The 21,228-nt window shown below is 44.3% G+C and overlaps 2 protein-coding genes across 8 annotated transcripts in view; both read left to right on the top strand.

Annotated features, from left to right (window-relative positions):
- smpd4 (sphingomyelin phosphodiesterase 4) overlaps positions 1-841 on the top strand; it is a 12,446-nt gene extending 11,605 nt beyond the window's left edge. For 3 of the 4 annotated variants that reach the window (XM_029430908.1, XM_029430909.1, XM_029430911.1), the window contains one exon: positions 511-841. In XM_029430908.1, coding sequence (XP_029286768.1) covers positions 511-831 — 321 coding nt within the window. In that variant the 3' untranslated portion in view covers positions 832-841. The remainder of the gene's footprint in view (positions 1-510) is intronic. The other variant, XM_029430910.1, reaches the window with a different exon arrangement.
- A 2,893-nt stretch (positions 842-3,734) lies between these two features.
- On the top strand, positions 3,735-20,825 carry LOC115007863 (DDB1- and CUL4-associated factor 1-like). Of its 4 annotated transcripts, none has more exons than XM_029430905.1 (30): positions 3,735-3,936; positions 6,204-6,388; positions 6,476-6,552; positions 6,687-6,760; positions 6,916-7,029; positions 7,154-7,291; positions 7,655-8,239; positions 8,361-8,462; positions 8,578-8,736; positions 9,163-9,342; positions 9,446-9,555; positions 9,634-9,733; positions 9,820-9,989; positions 10,130-10,254; positions 10,334-10,410; positions 10,814-10,978; positions 11,089-11,244; positions 11,341-11,907; positions 12,974-13,251; positions 13,381-13,579; positions 13,968-14,050; positions 14,151-14,235; positions 14,332-14,565; positions 14,797-14,890; positions 16,101-16,205; positions 16,285-16,358; positions 17,128-17,214; positions 17,762-17,911; positions 19,310-19,445; positions 19,620-20,825. In XM_029430905.1, the coding sequence occupies exons 2-30, from the start codon at positions 6,210-6,212 to the stop codon at positions 19,679-19,681; spliced, it is 4,665 nt and encodes a 1,554-aa protein (XP_029286765.1). In that variant the 5' UTR covers positions 3,735-3,936; positions 6,204-6,209; the 3' UTR covers positions 19,682-20,825. The 4 variants fall into 4 exon arrangements, 3 of the variants coding, with proteins under 3 accessions (XP_029286765.1, XP_029286767.1, XP_029286766.1); XM_029430907.1 differs by lacking the exon at positions 3,735-3,936 and adding an exon at positions 3,994-4,123; XM_029430906.1 differs by lacking the exon at positions 3,735-3,936 and adding an exon at positions 4,010-4,349.
- Positions 20,826-21,228: the final 403 nt, after the last annotated feature.

Below are 21,228 nucleotides of genomic sequence, written 5' to 3'. Positions count from 1 at the left end.
GAGATGTTCAATAAAGTTACGGAAAACCAGGTTCGTCTTTGACACGTTGTTCTGAGGCCCCAGAGTCAAGTCATACAGAGTGCGAAACAGTCTGCAGCAGAGTGCTTCCAACGGAGAGAAAACATACATCTTATATCCAACATTAGTTCTGTCCTGAGCAAGATGTTCTTCTGGTCTCACAACAAGATATCAGTTGGATACACAAAACACGTTCACAGCAGACTGCAGGCGTGGGAACATCCTTGCACACATAGCAGTTTTCTGCTGTAGGACGAGTGAATGTTTTGCATAGTTACAGACAAATAGAAGTACATGAACATATAATAATTGCTCTCACATGCCTCATGTACATATTAAACACTTGTAATATAAACTTGTGTTGATGTGAGTCATGAAGTGGGGAAGCTTCATGATATCTGTTAGTTACATGTTTGACTCTGTTCACCTGTAGTGTCTTCCCTCACTAGTAAAAGGTACCTGAGCCTTGTTTAATGCTCATCTCTCCTACAGTTTGGAGGACACATGAACGCTCTCTGCTCTCGTCCAGACTTCCTGGGTCGCCTCGGTCGCCACTACTTGGCCGAACCCGATTCTGCCGCCAAACTGCGGCAGAGCCCGTTGTCCCGGCGGACGTCGGAGAAGAACCGGCAGCCGAGGCTGAGCCTGCGCCCGCTGGCCAGCTACAGGATGATTCTGCTGCTGCTGCTCTTCTACGGGCTCGGGGCCCTCCTGTCGCTCAGCCCCGTGTCCAGCACGCTGCTCGTCCTCACGGGGGGCTTCCTGTACGGACTTGTGATGACGCTGTTTGGTGACAAACTGAAAACGCACTAGCCAAGCCGGCGGGGGGGGGGCGGGGGCGGCGGCGGGGGGGGGGGGGGGGGGGAAATGTCATACACGTCTGAAACGTGCACATCAGGAATGTGATCAAGTCCAGGTTTGAAAGTTTTGCAAAAAGTGAATGAAGTGCTGAGTGGAACAACGTGTGGTTCTAAATGTGTTCTGCAGGTAACATCAATTCATCTGCCAGGTGACAACAGTGATGTCATCAAACCAGCTGATTAAAACCCCAAATAATGTCTTATAATGTAAAAACATTTGAAGTTAAACACGAACATATTTGGATCTTTTACTTTAAAGGTTTTTTAGTTGCCAATAAATTTTCTTTCTGTCGACTAATTGATTAATTAACGAATTGCTGCAGCTGGATGTTGATAATATTTTAGCTCGTTAATACCTGATGCAGTCGAAGCCAGAGTCGTGAGGGCTGCAGTAATACCTACTATGGTGAAGGACTGTGTATCTGAACATTAACTTTCCAGAGGGACGGCGCTCTGAACCTGTTGGCAGCTCCTTTGTGTCGTCTCTTGCTTATGATATGACTGCGTTACTGTTTTAAATGTGGTTCTTGAAACCCTGTAAATAAATCCAGAGTGATGTTTGCTCTGTTTTCTTTTTTCAACAAGCGTCTGGAAACAGGTGGTGGACAAAACTGACTATTTTTGTCTGACAGCTGAATTAATTTTTGTCCAAAAGATTCAATAAACAGTTTGCACTTGTTAGTTATGTTCTCATTCATTCATGTAGAAATTAACCAAAGTAGTTATTTCTGTTATATTGAGATGTTATATTTTCACACACACATTAATGCAACAGGAACATGTAACACACACATTAATGTAACAGGAACATGTAACACACACATCAATGTAGCAGGAACATGTAACACACACATCAATGTAGCAGGAACATGTAACACACACATCAATGTAACAGGAACATGTAACACACACATCAATGTAACAGGAACATGTAACACACACATTAATGTAACAGGAACATGTAACACACACATTAATGTAACAGGAACATGTAACACACACATTAATGTAACAGGAACATGTAACACACACATCAATGTAACAGGAACATGTAACACACACATTAATGTAACAGGAACATGTAACACACATTAATGTAACAGGAACATGTAACACACACAATGTAACAGGAACATGTAACACACACATCAATGTAACAGGAACATGTAACACACACATCAATGTAGCAGGAACATGTAACACACACATCAATGTAACAGGAACATGTAACACACACATTAATGTAACAGGAACATGTAACACACATTAATGTAACAGGAACATGTAACACACACATTAATGTAACAGGAACATGTAACACACACATCAATGTAACAGGAACATGTAACACACACATCAATGTAGCAGGAACATGTAACACACACATCAATGTAACAGGAACATGTAACACACACATCAATGTAACAGGAACATGTAACACACACATCAATGTAGCAGGAACATGTAACACACACATCAATGTAACAGGAACATGTAACACACACATTAATGTAACAGGAACATGTAACACACATTAATGTAACAGGAACATGTAACACACACATTAATGTAACAGGAACATGTAACACACACATTAATGTAACAGGAACATGTAACACACACATTAATGTAGCAGGGACATGTAACACACACATTAATGTAACAGGAACATGTAACAGGAACATGTAACACACACATTAATGTAACAGGAACATGTAACACACACATTAATGTAACAGGAACATGTAACACACACATTAATGTAACAGGAACATGTAACACACACATTAATGTAGCAGGAACATGTAACACACACATTAATGTAACAGGAACATGTAACACACACATTAATGTAGCATGAACATGTAACACACACATTAATGTAACAGGAACATGTAACACACACATTAATGTAACAGGAACATGTAACACACACATTAATGTAACAGGAACATGTAACACACACATTAATGTAACAGGAACATGTAACACACACATTAATGTAACAGGAACATGTAACACACACATTAATGTAACAGGAACATGTAACACACACATTAATGTAACAGGAACATGTAACACACACATTAATGTAACAGGAACATGTAACACACACATTAATGTAACAGGAACATGTAACACACACATTAATGCAGGCATTTTACTTTAAGGAAATTTTGCTGATTACATACTTCGATGTGATTTTGAACTCTTTGTTTTTCCCCCTCTTCATTGAACAACACATGTACAATTAATTTAAATCATTGTGTGTTTGAGTAGTATAAAATAAAATATAATATGCCAGATTTAAATGCATAAGATTGTCTTAAATCTCTTTAAATTTAAGATCAACAACCCAATTCCAATTTAACTGCCTTTTTGTTTGTAAATTATAGAGGAAATGTATTGTTTGATATGGAGACAGCTCTAAAACGTTTGTATTTAAGAATTCAACATTTAGTGAACATAATAAGCAAATTAACCAAATACAACTGTGAACAGAGATATAGGATTAACAATACATGTTTCCATATTTTTTATATCAACTTAAAATGAATGTAATGTAATAAAGAAAAAAGAAAAACATTTAATGCTTTACAAGTTCTATTGTTGTCATTACTTTAATATTCTTCAGTCAATGTATCAATGTCAACATTGTGTCTGATTTGTATCTATTCCTTTTACCTATTTGCATTTGTCAATAAATCATCCCATCATAATTTTTATTTTATTTTTTATAAACGAATAATTGATCCAGTCAAACCAAAACAATTTAATACATAACCTTTCATGAAACAAATGACTCAGTTTAAATTCTGAACTACAAGTCCCAGGAGGACGTTCGACGTCTTTCGTCATCTACCGTCGACTGTGACGTCACGCGCAGCCGCCGGGAGAAGTTTTGAAAATAAACGTGATACTTTTTAAAGATTTTCTTAAACGTTTCGTGTCAGCGTTGTTTCCTTCGCTACATTCAGCAGAGTTTCTTCAAACGACGAGTTGAAGCGAGAAGAAGCAGAAGAAGCAGAAGCAGAAGCAGAAGAAGCTTCTCCTCCAGGTGAGTGAGGCACATTTAAACGCCGTGAACTTGCTAGCTGAAGCTGTTTGTGTCTCTGACATGAGGCAGCCGACTGTCAACACGCCGCTGCGGCTGTTTTGGAGCTTAACGTCCCGCGACATTAACCCCCGGAGGGTCAGAAGACAGATACCACGCGGATGTTACAGAGCACGCGGCGTGAATCAGGGTAAAGTTAGCTCAGTTTGCTAATTGTCACCTTCCTGCCGCGTTAGCTCCACGCGCGCAGAGCAGAAAGTGGTTTCTGAGCCGCGGGGGATGAGCCAGCTGTCTCCCCGGCCAGAGGGCACCTGTTGTCGGCGTGGATTCACCGCAGCACGGGGACATTCCCCTCTGCGATAATGTCTTATAGTGTCTGAACGTCTCACCGTCCAGCCACACGCGCACAACTTCCGGTAAGAACTGGGGAAACTTCTGAAACGGGGATACATGATTTAAAGAAGGTTACAGGTGTTAGGACTCACAGGTTAGAACCATTATCCGCCATCTTGTTTGTTATTCTCTGATTCCAGCTTCTTTAATGTCAATAAGTTCTTTTACTCTTTGACAGTAAACTGAATATATTTGAATTAAAGACGTCAAATTGGGCTTTGATTAACATTTGTTTCTAAATATTTAGTCTCTTATTTGTTTTCCTTTTTAAAACCTGGATCTCTAATTTCTTTTATCCCATATTAACTCTTATAATTCAATAATAATATAATTCAATTAATTTGTTTTTACCATGATTGTTTCCCCTTTACGTGTAGCACCTTTTAATTAAATTAAATTAATTATTATTATTGTTTTTAACCGTGTTCTAACCGTGTTTATAGACCAAACAACTAATCGATTTAATCAAAACAAAAAATTGACAATGAAAATGATTGTTATGCGTTCAGAATATGAAAAGTTCTTATTATATAAATAACTACTTTGTACTGCTGCGTAGCTTAATCCATAATAATCCATCAGAATTTATTGTAATTATATTTTGTATAAATAATCTGAGTCTGCAAAGTAACTAATGTAGAAAGTAAAAGTACATAAAAATTGTATTTAAGTACGTGAGGGTTTTGTACCTTCTTCTCATCTGAGTTTCACACCTGTGACTCCTTATAACATTATTATTATTATTATTATTATTATTATTATTATTATTATTATTATCTAGCTTCACCTCTCAACTTCCTACAGACACTTACCTGAGCATTGGCAGTCAGAGGTAACGTGTCTCACTATAAGCACCTGCATGATAGTAATGCTGTTGTGATGCAGGTGATGAGCAGGTGTGTTTGAAATACTGAACCAATATTAACAAAGATATTTACCGATATATGCATCGTGATTTAATGCATGAAAGATCCCATAATGAGCCGTGTTCCACTGTAAAACATGAGATCAGACTCTCCGTACGTGTAAATAACAATTAAAATATCAGGTTCTTAGATTTAATAATTTGTGCAACAGAAATGTAAGCGGAAGTTCTTCATGTTTCCAGATTCCTGAAGTTTGGTTCAAGTTGTACAAATTCAGCAAACACACACACACACACACACACGTGCACATTACACGTCATGTTTTGTATGAGTTTCACATCAAAAACAGACTTTTTGCTCCGTGTAAAATGTTGGATTAGGAGCAAAAGTTTTCTCCCAAATGTTGTTTAAGTTTCCTACACATGTCAGAACAGCAGCTAGTGTTGTTGAAAGAATTTGCTGTTTTTTCAGACATGACAGGAATACGGTTTTTTTGATAAACGTAAAGATGGCGGCTGGTTTTCTCCCTCCGCTGTAAAGCTGTTGGCTTCGGACGACATGACGTGCAAACTAGTTCTTCTCCAGCATACCCGGCCCCGACACTGTTGTAAAGCAACGACACTGTGATTTTATTTTTGTGCAAATTCACACACACACACACACACACACACACACACACACACACACACACACACACACACACACACACTCTCTCTCTGTCTCTGTCTCTCTCTCTCTCTCTCTCTCTTTCTCTGAACAACAACTCCATGTTGAAATCGGCAGCAGAAGAGCTAGTTAGCGTTAGCTGTTAGCTCCTGGTGGAGTTCCATAGTATTGCACTGTGGTGCGTTCAGGCTCTATTCAGTAAACACACACTTTGTAATAACTACGAACAAACAAGTGATCTAAAGCCTACGACCTTTACGTTGAAAACAAACGCTGACGCAGGTCTACCCGTCCCGCCTTATCGATTATTTACTCTTCTCTGTTCCTCCTCTTCCTGTCTTCCAGGCAGCGATGTCTTCCCCAGAAGAAGACGCTGCCATGACAGCTGCCGTGTGCGCCGTCCTGTCGTCTGCCTTGTCGGCCGCCGCGTCGGCCGCCGTTGACGCTAAAGCGGATCTGGCCACGCTGCTCGACGAATGGGAAGAAGCGCAGCAGGGCACCACGGAGCAGCTGGTGTCCATCCTCACCAAGTGAGCAGAGATGTTGTTTTATTGGATTGGACTCGGACAGAGTCTGACTCTGCAGAAGGTGACGTCTCCTCTCTGTGTTTGCTGCAGAATATCTGAGCTGATCGAACGGGAGACGAGAGAGTACCACAAAGCCGACCCCGATCCCTTCGATGACCGTCATCCAGGTTTCCACCCGTTAACATAACATTCTGTCTTTTGTCCTTTTTATAACCATGCAACACGTTTCCAGGAGCACAACATGTGCTGTACATGTTCCCGTCAGTGTTCTCTGAGCTGAAGCTTCGGTTCATCTTTGCAGGACGAGCAGACCCCAACTGCATGCTGGGACAGCTCCTGAAGATGCTCTTTATGAATGATGACTTCACTAATGCGGTGAGGACAGATGTCCAGCAGTTAGAAATATTCAGACTGAATTTCCATTTAGTTAATTTGTTTTAAAATGATTGATGCAGATTTCTGAAAATGAATATCTTTACATTCAAACGATGTCTTTGTAAATTGTGTAAGCTGAGTTGCTTTGTTTCCAGCTGTTGGACACGTATATAATGACCAGCAGAGAGCTGGAGCTCAACACGTCCGCCTGCCGCCTGCTGCAGAACATCATGCCAGGCCTGGAGACCGCCGTCATCTTCCAAGAGAAGGTAAAACTCAGAGATCTGCTCATCAGACGGAAGGAGAGGAAAACGTTTGTAGAGCAAGGCGGCTCTTACATCGAGTACTTCATAACCGTAACGGCAACTTGTGTGTGTGTTATGTGTGTTACAGGAAGGTCTGGTGGAGAAGTTGTTCACTTGGGCTCTTGAAGCAGCGCTGCCGCTGTGTGTCTACGCCACTGGTCTGCTGGCCAGAGCCATGAGCAACCAGGAGGTGGCGGCTAGCTACAGAGAGGAGAACGCTAAGCTGGTGGGACACACACACACACACACACACACACACACACACCCTCTGTTTTCCTGATTATGTTACATTGTGAACAACAACTCCATGTTGTTCACAATGTAACATAATCCAGCAGAAGAGCTAGTTAGCGTTAGCTGTTAGCTCCCGGTGGGCTATGGTGCGTTCAGGCTCTATTCAGTAAAGATTAATATTGGTCTAGAATCGTGGGACTTCACTGGTTGTGGTATCGACTGTAAGTCACATGTCCCGTCTGCTCCTTTGAGAAAACAAATCTGACCTCTGAATATATCAGAACCACCCTCAAATTCTCTTCCCGCTTCTAACTCCCGCTTCTAACTGCTTCACTTGGTCGACACTAACATCCAGGTGCCCGTCATGATTAGGACCCTGCACAAGCTGCAAACTGAAGAGGCCACAAGTGCGGACGAAGCCACCCAAACCTCAAACGCCTCCACAGACCAGCGCGACCCCACGGAAGGGGAAGACGAGGAGGGCGAGAGAAGAGAGCGAGACGGAGAGGGCTGCAGGCCGGCGTCAAACGCCAAATCTTTGTCACGGTTGTGTTCGGCCCAGAAGAATGGCGGCTCCAGCGGCGGCGGTGGTGCACTCGGCTCCACGCGATTGCTTCCGGACTTTGTTTACCAGGCGAGGCCGGACGCCGGAGGTAGAGGAGGAGGAGGAGGAGGAGGAGGAGGAGGAGGAGGAAAGAGACAGGCGGTGACGGAGAACGGGAGGAAGGCGAAGCAGAAACTCAGCTCCCGCTGGACCGAGGAGGAGGCAGAGGCAGAGGCGGAGGCGAAGGATTCCAGCGACCAGCCGGCCTGCAGCTCCTCCTGGTCCGAGATGAGCTCCATGGTCATCGGCTCCGACTACTGCCTCTTCCCGCTGAGCCCGGCCATGGGGCAGAGGCTCATCCTGCAGTATCTGACGCCGCTTGGAGATTACCAGGAGGTGAGACGAACGACGGTCATACAAATAATAACAGCGGGAGTTGAAATGTGGCTGCTGAGCTCCTCGCTGATCTGCAGGTCCTTCCCATGAACTCTCGGGTAAATAATGTTTCTCTCCGCAGTTGCTCGCCGTCTTCATGCAGCTGGACACGCGGTCGCTGCTGATGAACTACATCGACCTCAGTAAGACCAAGAACGTCCAGCTCATCTTCGACGCCCTGCTGGTGAGATCAGCATGTTGAGTCTCTTCTGTCGTCTTTGTACAAACAGTGTTTTATTCAGTTATAAGGCCGTGCACATGTATTACACGTTGACCTCACGACTCTCTTCTGTGTCCAGTATCTCGCCTCGCTGCTCCTCCATAAGAAGTTTGCAGCAGAGTTCATCACTCACGGAGGAGTGCAGAGGCTTCTGGACATCCCGAGGCCTTCGATGGCAGCGACGGGAGTGTCTCTCTGCTTGTACTACCTGGCCTACAATCTGGATGCGATGGAGAGGGTACGGGTCACTCGGGGTTCAGTGTTTCCACCTGCTTGACTCACCGGAGACTTTAAGTAATCCCAGAAACAGGCTGACCGTACGTTAGCCTTTAGCTCGTAGCTGCTCCACACCAGGGCCCACCGGGAAAACACTGGTTTTTAAAGTGAATCTGCTTTGTTCAGTGTTTTTACCAGATTTACTCACCGAGCACATTTGTTTTGGAGAGGATGGACCTCCGTGGATAATTCTGCACCTGTCAGATGAACAAGGAAGTAATCCTAATCTGGAGAAACTGACATATTGTCCACAAGACACCACAAGACACCACAAGACACCACAAGACACCACAAGACACCACAAGACACCACTAGACTGGTTTTTTTATAAATAAAAAAGTATTTTATGTACATCTTCACAAGTGTGTGTGTGTGTGTATGTATGTAGGTGTGCACACTCTCAGACGGCGTGCTGTCCGACATGGTGTCCTACGCTCTGTGGCTGTTGGAGTCGTCCCACGCGTCGGGCGTCTGCCACGCCACCATGTTCTTCTCCATCTCGTTCTCCTGCAGAGCGGTGCTGCAGCTCTTCGACCAGCAGGACGGCCTGCGCAGGCTGGTCAACTTGGTCCGTTTACGTCGCCTTAATAATGCGTTTAATGTTGAGCGTGTAGAGTTTATTGTTTTATGTGGTCATAAAAGTCTGAATTGTAAACATTCTGCGCCTGCAGGTCAGCACTTTGGAGATCCTCAACACGGAGAATGAAGTGTCCATAATGAGCGACGACCAGGTGTTCTCCAACCGGCAGACCGCCAAACACACGTGCCTGGCGCTGCGCAGGTACTGGATGTTAGAAGGAATAGATCGTATGTTTCTATAGTTTAGTGCAGCATCACATTTGTGTGTGTGTGTATATAGGTACTTTGAGGCTCACCTGGCAGTGAAGACTGAGCAGGTGAGACAGTCTCTGTACACGTCAGAAGGAAGCACCATTTACCCCCGGCAGCAGGTTTATAAGGTACCTGGTGTGTTTGTCATCGTTCGTACAGAAATGTTAAACCGTATAAATCATCTTCTTACGTGTGTGTGGCGCTCTGCTTCCAGACGTATTCGTACTCCAGAGAGCAGGTTCTGGAGATGATGGAGTTTCTCATCGAGTGTGGACCTCCGCAGCTTCACTGGGAACCAGTCGAGGTGTTCTACAAGTTGTCGTGCGTCCCTTTAATGCTGCAGCTGATCTCCACCGCCTGCGACTGGAGAACGTACTACGGCAGGTAAAAGTGCACGAGGACGCCGCTCACGTAAATCCTGCAACACTTCTTCAAATGTGCAGAAAATAAAGTGACTGCACATTTTTGTTTCTTTAATTTCTGTCTTAAAAGAAAGTCAAACTTGACACTCTCTTTGTGTGCAGGAGCGACACGGTGCGCTACACCCTGGACATCCTGGCCATCCTCATGGTGGTTCCGAAGGTCCAGTTGGTGCTGGCGGACACGGTAGAGGTGCTGGATGAAACCAGGTCTCCGGTCTCCACTGTGGGTCAGTACAACGCTCACACGTTCAGCCTCGTTGGATGTTTTGTCCCGGACGTGCGTCGACGTGTCTCTTCTGTCCGCAGGCATGAGCATCATTCTGGGCGTCGCCGAGGGCGAAGTGTTCGTCAACGACGCCGAGATCCAGAAGTCGGCGCTGCAGGTGAGCAGAAGACCGTCGCTCTGTCCTCCACTGACGCAGCTCGACCAGTGGACGGGTTCATGTTCCTCACGCTTGTTCATCTAGTGACATCATAAGGTCAAAGTTATATAACCTTTCTAATTCTTTGGTTCGTGGTTTGATATGAAGTGAACGAGTTGTATCCAGCGCTGTGGCTCAGCTCGCCTCTTTTTAACGTGTCACAACAACAAACGCTGACTCGGCCTCCGCTGCACTTAGTGTTTCCTGATGATTAGCAAACGTTAGCGTGCTAACACATCCGCAGGTTAGCCTTTAGCCTCAGGGTCAGTTAGACGTTGGCGCAACAATCTCTCATTCTTTCTGTTTTTTGATTTTGTTCTCTGCCGATCTTAACTCTGCCATCTTCTCCCCTGTCCCACCCCAGGTGATAATAAACTGTGTGTGCGCTCCAGACCAGAGCCTGAACACTGTGGGTGCTTTTGCTGTCGCCCCCCTTAGGCTGTCCCTCCTCCCCCAGCAGTCCCCTGCTTCCCACGACAGAGTGCTGGCCCACATGTGGAAAATGGTGCAGAACAACAACGGCATAAAGGTAAGAGTGGAGCTTTAATCTTCTTCTTGAATGAAATGTTTAAATAAATAGGAAAAAATCCTGCAGTCCCCAGTGTCATGGACCCCCCCCCCCATTTCTGCCTCCCTCAGGTGCTTCTGTCCGTGCTGTCGGTGAAGATGCCCATCACAGATGCAGACCTGATCCGCGCTCTGGCCTGCAAGGCTCTGGTCGGACTCTCACGCAGCACAGCGATCAGACAGATCATCAGCAAACTGCCGCTCTTCACCAGCAGCCACATTCAACAGGTGAGCGACAGCATCAGAGAAACGCACATGATGAGCTGACAGCTGTGGAGTTTGACCTGCACCCACACATCCTCCTGTGTGTTTCCTCCTCTCTAGTTGATGAAGGAGCCGGTGCTGCAGGACAAACGGAGCGAGCACGTCCGCTTCTGCCGATACGCCGCCAGGCTGACGGAGCGAGTGTCGGGGAAGCCCCTCCTCATGGGCAGCGACGTGTCGTTGGCTCGTCTGCAGAGGGCGAATGTGGTCGCCCAGTCGCGCATCACCTTCTCTCAGAGGGAACTCTTCATGCTGATCAGAAACCACCTGATGTCCAAAGGGCTGTTCGACACGGCCAACACGCTCGTTAAAGAGGCCAATCTGTCCATGGGGTTCCTCTGTCCCAACTCTTCCTCCTGCGTCACCCCTCTCTCCTCGTCCTCCACCATTCCCAGGTCTTGCCGTTCAGCCGGCGGGTTCACCTCCCCCGCTCCCTCTCGCTCCCTTGTCGTTCCTCAGCCCTCCTCTTCCTCCACCCCCGCCCTCCCCTGTCCCGCATCTCACGGGCCGGGCCCTCACATGGCGGGCCGGATTTTATTCACACGAGAACGGCCGGTGGCCAACTGCAACTCAGGAAAGAAGCTTTGCTCGCTGAAACAGAAGTCTGACCACGGTGCTTTCATACAGGTGAGCGTGCACTTTGGGATTTAATATTTAATAAGCTTCAGTCACTTTGGCTCTGTGAACATTTAAAACTATTTCTTTCCACATTTATCAACTGAAAGAATAACTTATTAAACAATAATGAAATATATGCAATAGTTTGAGCCCAGCTTTGTATTTTCCTTCAGCTTGTAGTGAAGCAGTTTGGATTTTAATAAAGCTTCATGCTCTGCAGCGCTACATTAAGAACAGCAGCACAGCTCTCAGCCTGTCGCTCAGAGCGTCTCAACATCTACTTCTAGATATTCACAGTTTGCACTCAGTGCGTCTCTTAATGCTGTTCGTCAGGAACCTGAAGGTGTACCTGCAACACGACAGTCAGGAGGGGAGATGTCCTGGTGCAGGTGTAGCTACAGCTACATGTGCATGTGCAGCTACAGATGCAGGTGCAGGTGCATGTATAGGTGTAGCTACAGGTGTAGGTGTAGCTACACCTGTAGCTACAGGTGCAGGTGCATGTGCAGGTGCAGCTACAGATGCAGGTGCAGCTACAGGTGCAGGTGCATGTATAGGTGTAGCTACAGGTGCAGGTGTAGGTGTAGCTACAGGTGTAGGTGTAGCTACACCTGTAGCTACAGGTGCAGGTGCATGTGCAGGTGCAGCTACAGATGCAGGTGCAGCTACAGGTGCAGGTGCATGTGCAGCTACAGATGCAGGTGCATGTGCAGCTACAGGTGCAGGTGCATGTGCAGCTACAGGTGCATGTATAGGTGTAGCTACAGGTGCATGTGCAGCTACAGGTGCAGGTGTAGCTACAGGTGCAGGTGTAGCTACAGGTGCAGGTGTAGCTACAGGTGCAGGTGTAGCTACAGGTGCATGTATAGGTGTAGCTACAGGTGCATGTATAGGTGTAGCTACAGGTGCATGTATAGGTGTAGCTACAGGTGCAGGTGCATGTGCAGCTACAGGTGCAGATGCATGTATAGGTGTAGCTACAGGTGCATGTATAGGTGTAGCTACAGGTGCAGGTGCATGTATAGGTGTAGCTACAGGTACAGTTTGGCTTTGACCATTTCTCTCTTTCGCTCAGACTCCAGCCATGAAGAAGCAGCTGGAGCGACACCTTCCGACCCCCCCGACCCTGGACAGCATCATCACAGAGTACCTGAGGGAGCAACACGCTCGCTGCCCCAATCCTGTCACCACCTGCCCCCCCTTCTCCCTTTTCAACCCCCACCGCTGCCCCGAGCCCAAGCAGAGGCGACAGGCCTCGCCCAACTTCACTGCCCGCCTGGGGAGCCGCGTGCTGTACCCCAAATATGGAGGCGTGGACCGAGGCTGTCTGGATAGAGATCTGATCTTCAGCAGGTAAGGAACACACCTGACACATCGTCACCTGTGGAGGGGAAGATGTTGAAGCCTTGGGGACACTTTGTTTGGAAATCTTTCAGTGCAGTCTTTTGTCTCCGCGTCTCCCTTTCTTAAATCTGTGTTTAGGTTCCGTGCGATGGCGGTCTTCCACGAGGGCGACAGAGACGAGAGCGGTTTCACCTGCTGTGCCTTCTCAGCCCGCGAGCGCTTCCTGATGCTGGGAACCTGCTACGGTCACCTCAAATTCTACAATGTCTTCTCCGGGGTGATGGAGGCCAACTACAACTGCCACACATCGGCCATCACACACCTGGAACCCTCCAGGGTGCGTTCATTGAAGATTAAGATCCGCTCAGTCTGAGCTCCATTATCTGTCCGCCACAAAACTTTATCGACAGAAAAGTAGTTCCCAATTATGATAATCGATAAATCGTTTAAGTAAAAGTCAGAATAAACAGTTTTCTCTGGTTTATATCATATTAAAGTGACAGAACCAGACATCTAGAAGATAACCTGCAGATGAATCGATGGTGAATCGTTAGCTGCAGCTCTGGTTCACTCGGGGAACACGGAGGAGCGTTTAGCAGCTAAAGAGAGCGACGACAGACACAAACTGTTAATGCATCAGCATGTTCCTGCTGCACGCTCCTCACACGACGAGGTGAAGATGTGCTGACGGGTGTTAAATAAAGTTGTATGTTGATGTTTCTCAGGACGGGAAGCTGCTGCTCACCTCGGCTTCATGGAGCGTCCCCTTGTCTGCTCTCTGGAGTATCGATGGTGTCTTTAGCCTGAAGTAAAACACACACACACACACACACACACACACAGTTTTAACTTCACACACCACTTTAGAGTCTGTAGTTTTTCACGCCGTGTTTCGCTTTCTCCCCCAGGAACTCGTTCGTGGACGATCACTACGCGGAGTTCAGCAAACACTGTCAGGACCGAGTCATCGGCACCAAGGACCAAGTCGCACACGTGCGTTTCTGCTCTGCCGCCGCCGCCACGCATCCTGCAGAATAATGAGCACGAACAGACGACCTCAGATGCTTAAAACCGTTTCTATATTTCCAGATCTACGACATCCAGACGGGTCAGAAGACCCTGACGCTGAACGACCCCGCCCTGGCCAACAACTACAAGAGGAACTGCGCCACCTTCAACCCCAGCGACGACCTGGTGCTGAACGACGGCGTGCTGTGGGACGTGCGGGCGTCGCGCGCCATCCATAAGTTTGACAAGTTCAACATGAACATCAGCGGAGACTTCCACCCCAACGGTCTGGAGGTCATCGTCAACACTGAGATCGTATCCTCTGCTCCCAATGGCTCATGTTCTCCGCGCACCTTTTTGGTTTTGCAGCCATGTTTTAAAACACAACAAAGCTAAAAGAGAGCGTCATTGATTCTCCGTCAGCGTGTCAAAGGTTCCTTCTTATGATTGAACGTTAGGAGTTATTGGGCTGTTTACGAGGATGCTGTTTGTTAATGTGAACATGTGGAGACTGTATCTGTTGTCCGCCTTGACCGCAGCCGTCAGTGGGACCTGAGGACCTTCCACCTCGTGCACAATGTCCCCTCCCTGGACCAGTGCAGGCTCGTCTTCAACAGCAACGCCACCATCATGTATGGAGGTACGGCCCAGTCACACACTGATCCTGTGTGTGAGACTGAGACAGAGAGACAGACACAGACAGACACAGACAGAGAGACAGACACAGACAGAGAGACAGACAGAGAGACAGAGATGGAGAGACAGAGACGGACACGGAGAGACAGAGACGGAGACGGACACGGAGAGACAGACGGACACAGACACGGAGAGACGGACACAGACACGGAGAGACGGACACAGACACAGACACGGAGAGACGGACACAGACACGGAGAGACGGACACAGACACGGAGAGACGGACACGGAGAGACGGACACAGACACGGAGAGACGGACACAGACACGGAGAGACGGACACGGAGAGACGGACACAGACACGGAGAGACGGACACGGAGAGACGGACACAGACACGGAGAGACGGACACGGACACAGACACGGAGAGACGGACACAGACACGGAGAGACGGACACAGACACGGAGAGACGGACACGGAGAGACGGACACAGACACGGAGAGACGGACACAGACACGGAGAGACGGACACAGACACGGAGAGACGGACACGGAGAGACGGACACAGACACGGAGAGACGGACACAGACACGGAGAGACGGACACAGACACGGAGAGACGGACACGGAGAGACGGACACAGACACGGAGAGAAGGACACAGACACACACAGACAGACAGACAGACAGACAGACATGTTTACAGTTCATCTGTCCAGAGATTTATTTTTGCCCGACTTTCTTTCTCAGAAGTTTAATTGACGCCATGTTTGTTTCTTCATCTGAGAAGAACCAGAGAAAATATTGTGCGTGGTACAGAGTCATCTGTTTATAACCTCTGAACTACTACAAGTCCCCTCAGGTCCTTAAATCTTTTGTTATTTTACACATGAAGTTCTTTGATACTCCATATTGATTTGCGTCTGTAAAGCCTGAGAGTTGAACGTTGTTCAGTGTCTCAATCTGCCGATGTGGGTCCTTGAATCTGAGGGCCTTGGTCCCGGAAAGTCCTTGAAAAGACCTTGAATTTGATATTTAAGAACGTGTGGAAACCCTGTTTGTATTTCTTTATATCTATTTAACAGGCGTATTACATTATATTAACTCACCCGTCATCTCTGCGTCACTTATTACATATACATGTGTTAATGTTATGGTTCCTTCCACACACGCACACACACGCACACACACGCACACACACACGCACACACACACAGCGATGCTGCAAGCCGATGACGAGGATGACTCCGTGGACCAGCAGATGAAGAGTCCCTTCGGTTCGTCCTTCAGGACCTTCGACGCTACAGACTACAAGCCCATTGGTAGGCTGCACTTCCTGTGTGTTTTATTTCACGTTCCAGGTTTTTTGTTTATAACTCGGAACTTGTTTTTGTTTTCCAGCCACAGTGAATGTGAAGCGGAACATCTTTGACCTGTGCACCGACACCAAAGACTGCTACCTGGCTGTCATCGAGGTACCTTTTCCTAGTCGGTGTTTATTTGTGCGCAATGAACCACAAACAAACACTTTTTGCTTTGATATAGTTGCAAGAAATGGATCAAAAGGAAGCCGAAATAACCCCGAAGTGTAAAACCGTTTGATTTGATGCTTCGTCAGGAGTGTTTGAAGACGACGAGCAAACCAGTTTTAAAATGCTGGTTTTCTGAATGGAGCTTGGCTCGATCGGGGTTTAAAGTTAAAGCCTTTTATTGTCATTATACAAAAGGTGTAAGTATAAGTACAAGATTCAGAGTGACAGTCTGTCCCAGAGTGCACAAAATACAAAGACATGCATAACATTAAAAACACGGCAGTAGGACAGACGACTCAAGCAATCATACGGGGGATAAATAGTTAAAAATATTGATATAAAAATAGTTTATACTTTTTAAAAGTGCAATTTGGCTGCTCCATCGACAAAACACTGTCATTTAAATGAGGCATCACCGCGGCAACGACGTCATTGTTTACACACGGATATCTACATTCTGTGTAACTTCTCAAATGTGTAAACTCGTGGGCATTTAAGATGTTTATTATTGATGACATGACCGCTGTAAAGACGCGTATGATGTCTTAATGAATCGTGTTTTTAAAGCCTTCTTATAATAATGTTGTTTCCAGACTTGTTTGTGTCCAAAGCAACAGCAGATGCTACACGGCAGCTCTCCTCTCAGCAGGTGTGTGTATTCGTAGATTGTATGCACTCTGACACGCACACCTTGTCTCTTTACACTCTGCAGAACCAGGACGCGGTGAGCCTGGACACGGTGTGTCGTCTGTACGAGGTGGGACGACAGAAACTGGCAGAAGAAGGAGACGACGATCAGGTGAGACGCTCAGACAGGAAGGTGGTGGTGGTGGTGGTGGTGTTGTTCCACGAGGCCGTAATGTTGCATCTCCTGTGATGTCACATTAATGGTTACTCAGCAGCGGTTTTTTTTACAAATATATTTATTGCCATTTTGTTTTTCGTGCACAACAAGACATATACAAATGTATATATTAATAATATTAATAATTATAATAATTATAACAATATTAATAATATTAATAATTGTAATAATTATAACAATATTAATAATATTAATAATTTTAATAATGATAACAATATTAATAATATTAATAATATTAATAATTATAACAATATTAATAATATTAATAATTTTAATAATAAAAGACATTCTTTAGTAAAAAATGTCCTAACCAAAATGTTTATATATTAGCCGTAATGAAAAAGAAAATATTAAATAAAATGCATAAATAAATGAAATCAAGTTTCAACAGTGAGTTACAAAGCTGGTGTCCAGGAAGCATGACATCATCACTCGCATCTTAATGCCATGTTGTCACGGTAACTCTAATGTTGTCTCGCAGGATGATGAAGACCAGGACGATGATGATTCCTCAGACACGGACGACGACGACGATGACGACGATATGGAAACAGACCCGCTCATAGAGGAACTGATCAATAACGACGACCCGGAGAACGGAGGGGGGGGCATCTCTCCCACAGATGAAGAGGTAACGGATCTCACAAACTGCAGCTGAAGTTTGTTATTATTATCATTGTTGTTGTTGTCGTTATTATTATTATTATTATCATTATTATTATCATTATTATTATCATTGTTATTATTTATCATTGTTGTTGTTATTATTATTATTATCATTATTATTATCATTATTATTATCATTGTTATTATTTATCATTGTTGTTGTTATTATTATCATTATTATTATCATTATTATTATTATTATTATCATTATTATTATCATTATTATTATTATTATCATTTATCATTGTTGTTGTTATTATTATTATTATTATCATTATTATCATTATTATTATTATTATCATTATTATCATTATTATTATTATTATTATTGTTATTATTATTATTATCATTATTATCATTATTATTGTTATTATTGTTATTATTATCATTATTATTATTATTATTATTATTATCATTATTATTATTATTGTTATCATTATTATCATCATTATCATCATTATTATTATCATTATTATTATTATTGTTATTATTATTATTATCATTATTATCATTATTATTATTTATCATTGTTGTTATTATTATTATTATCATTATTATTATTATTATTATTATTATCATTATTATTGTTATTATTATTATTATCATTATTATCATCATTATTATCATTATTATCATCATTATTATTATCATTATTATTATTATTATCATCATTATTATTATTATTATTATTATTATTATCATTATTATTATTATTATTATTATTATTATTATTATTATCGTTATTATTGTTATTGTTATCATTATTATTATTATTATTATTATCATTATCATCATTATTATTATTATTATTATTATTATTACATCACACAGAAATGTTTCTGATTTTTTCCTCCACTTGATTTATTGTCTTTAGATTTAAGTGTCCTCCTCCTCCTCATCATCATTATACAACATGATAATGTCATTTACAATGTGAGTTAATGGAATCTGAATGTATTTCATTCACTGCATAATGAATGAAATACATTTTTGCAACAAGGTGCAGAGACGTTTCTCACAACTTGAAACAGGAGTTAATAATCTTAGAAAGGAGCCCAGATGTGCATATCACCTCATTTAAATATGTGCAACTAGCACCGAAGCACCGGATGATATCAGAGCGGCGTTCACTCTGCGCAGGTGCTTTGAGCGTTACAGCTTCCCTTTGAGAATCTGCTCCCGTGACTTAGAAGTTGAAAGTGTCATAAACTGCAGAATGTTTGTCTGGTGCACGATCGTGACGATCGTAGAGCGTGAAGGAAAGAACCTCAAGTCTCTGAAACCAAACAAAGATGGAAGATTGATGTCGGTCAAAGCTTTTACTCGACACGCAGTCGCTGTGAACTTCTTCTCTTCTCCTCAGATTGCAGATCTTCTCGGCAGCAACAGCGACGACGACAACAGCGACGACGACAACAGCGACGACGACTCTGCAGACTCGGACCGTTCGTCCAGAAGCGGAAACAGAACCGACTCCGACGAAAACCCGTTTAGGGATCGTGAGTACCGGTCGTGTGGGTGTTTTGCACGAGGGGCAGAAGATGAGAACGCACTGCTGTGGACGTGGCATATAAAATAAATCGTGTGTGTGTGTGTGTGTGTGTGTGTGTGTGTGTGTGTGTGTGTGTGTGTGTGTGTGTGTGTGTGTGTGTGTGTGTGTGTGTGTGTTGCAGTGTACCCATCAGATGGTGAAACTCGGATCCTTCAGGCCATCAGTGAGATGGAAAGATGGTGAGAAGAAGAAGTTCCTCTGCTGACCATATGAACCTCAACATGGACCCCCCCCATATTTTTTAAAGCCTCACTTCTCGTTGGAACAGGCGAGTGGACTGAACACACAGAGAAGTCTGTCATATTCTCTCTACACGTTTTAGAGAAGCGACCGTGATGATGATGAATAAATATTTCCCAGAGTTCATTGGGGCTCAGATGAAAACTCTTGACCTGCGTTCTGCTTCGTTTCCGTAGGAGAAAAGTGTTTGTGATGTTTCACCTGCTCCACGTGAGACGTCACTGACGACCGCAGCTTTAATACTTAGAGCCATAGATATAAAATCCATTCACACACAGGCCACACTCTTCATCTCCTCGCACGTTTCACGACAGTCTTCCACACACGCCATGAACCGTGACAGCCATCGATAACATCTGCACACGTCTCCTCTCTTGCGTCTCTCGCTGTGTCCAAACATCAGGTTTCTGCAGGAGACACTTTTATACAGAGTTCACCTGTACGTGAGGACTCCCTAGACGTGGCGTATAACCTTGTTTTTATTTAATTGATTTCAGCTCATCTTGATACTTTTCTGAAATATTAAAGTCTTGATTTTCTGAGGAAAGGAAACGTGCAGCTCGTCGGGAGAGGCTGGTGACGAGAATCTAATGGGAGAACGCCTGATGATGTAATGCATTACTTCACATGTTGTGTTGGTCACATGATGCCGACGTTACTTCATCACCAGCTGCTGCAAGGTTTCAAACCCGAGCTGCCAAAGCTTTTTGTATTGGAACATTTTTTTCTATTTTGCAGGAAGCTTACCTCACGCTGAGCGGTCGACCTTTGACCCCTAGTGTGACAGCAGAAGCTGAGCATGTTGCGGTCGACCGGTCGGCTGCTCAGTCACTTAAAGTCCGAGTTTTAGATGCAGCTTCGAGTTGTGGACGCACATAATGTGTCGACCGGTCGCAGCCTGAAGTCGTGCGTAACAAAAAGCTACAAACGTTTGTTTTTTAAATCAGTATTTTACGGCGCAGCAGCTTCTGGGAGCCTCAGAATCTCCAGTTTTATAATAGATTGTAATGTTTATAACGTTGTTGTAAATGGTTGAGATTATCAGTTGAGAAGATCTACTTTAATAATAAAATACTCTTCTCCCTTCTTTGTGTGTGTGTGTGTGTGTGTGTGTGTGTGAGAGAATCATTTTCCTTCTCCTAGTTTAGATTTATTTTTATTTAAATTTCTGACTTGTGTAGATATCAAATAATAAAAGTAACATGTGAAAGATGTAAAATGATAAATGATGGTGCACTTGTTGTTGAAATGAAGAGATGAACCAACAATCATCATGCGAGCGCTTCAAGGCAACAGAAAAGAAAACAAAGAACAGCTGATGAGCTTTAATGACACTGAAGACCCAGATGTGCAGGAGACGCCTCAGATGTTGGATAAAGGATTTGGACATGAGAAAGTGAGTGCAAAGAGAGTCTGCCGTTTAGAATATCTAACTTGCCTTGTTTGGGGCTGAATACACACAGGTGAGTCTTGAGTCTTGAGTCTTGAGT

Source organism: Cottoperca gobio, chromosome 5 (genome assembly GCF_900634415.1).
Source record: "Cottoperca gobio chromosome 5, fCotGob3.1, whole genome shotgun sequence".
NCBI lineage: Eukaryota > Metazoa > Chordata > Actinopteri > Perciformes > Bovichtidae > Cottoperca > Cottoperca gobio.
This window is presented reverse-complemented; position numbering and strand designations above follow the sequence as displayed.

Coding starts and splice junctions, on each gene's coding strand:
- LOC115007863 (XM_029430905.1), top strand. CDS start 6,210: ATGTCTTCCCCAGAAGAAGACGCTGCCATGACAGCTGCCGTGTGCGCC. Junction 11,908..12,973: donor ACCACGGTGCTTTCATACAG/GTGAGCGTGCAC, acceptor TCTTTCGCTCAG/ACTCCAGCCATGAAGAAGCA. Junction 16,359..17,127: donor GCTACCTGGCTGTCATCGAG/GTACCTTTTCCT, acceptor TACACTCTGCAG/AACCAGGACGCGGTGAGCCT.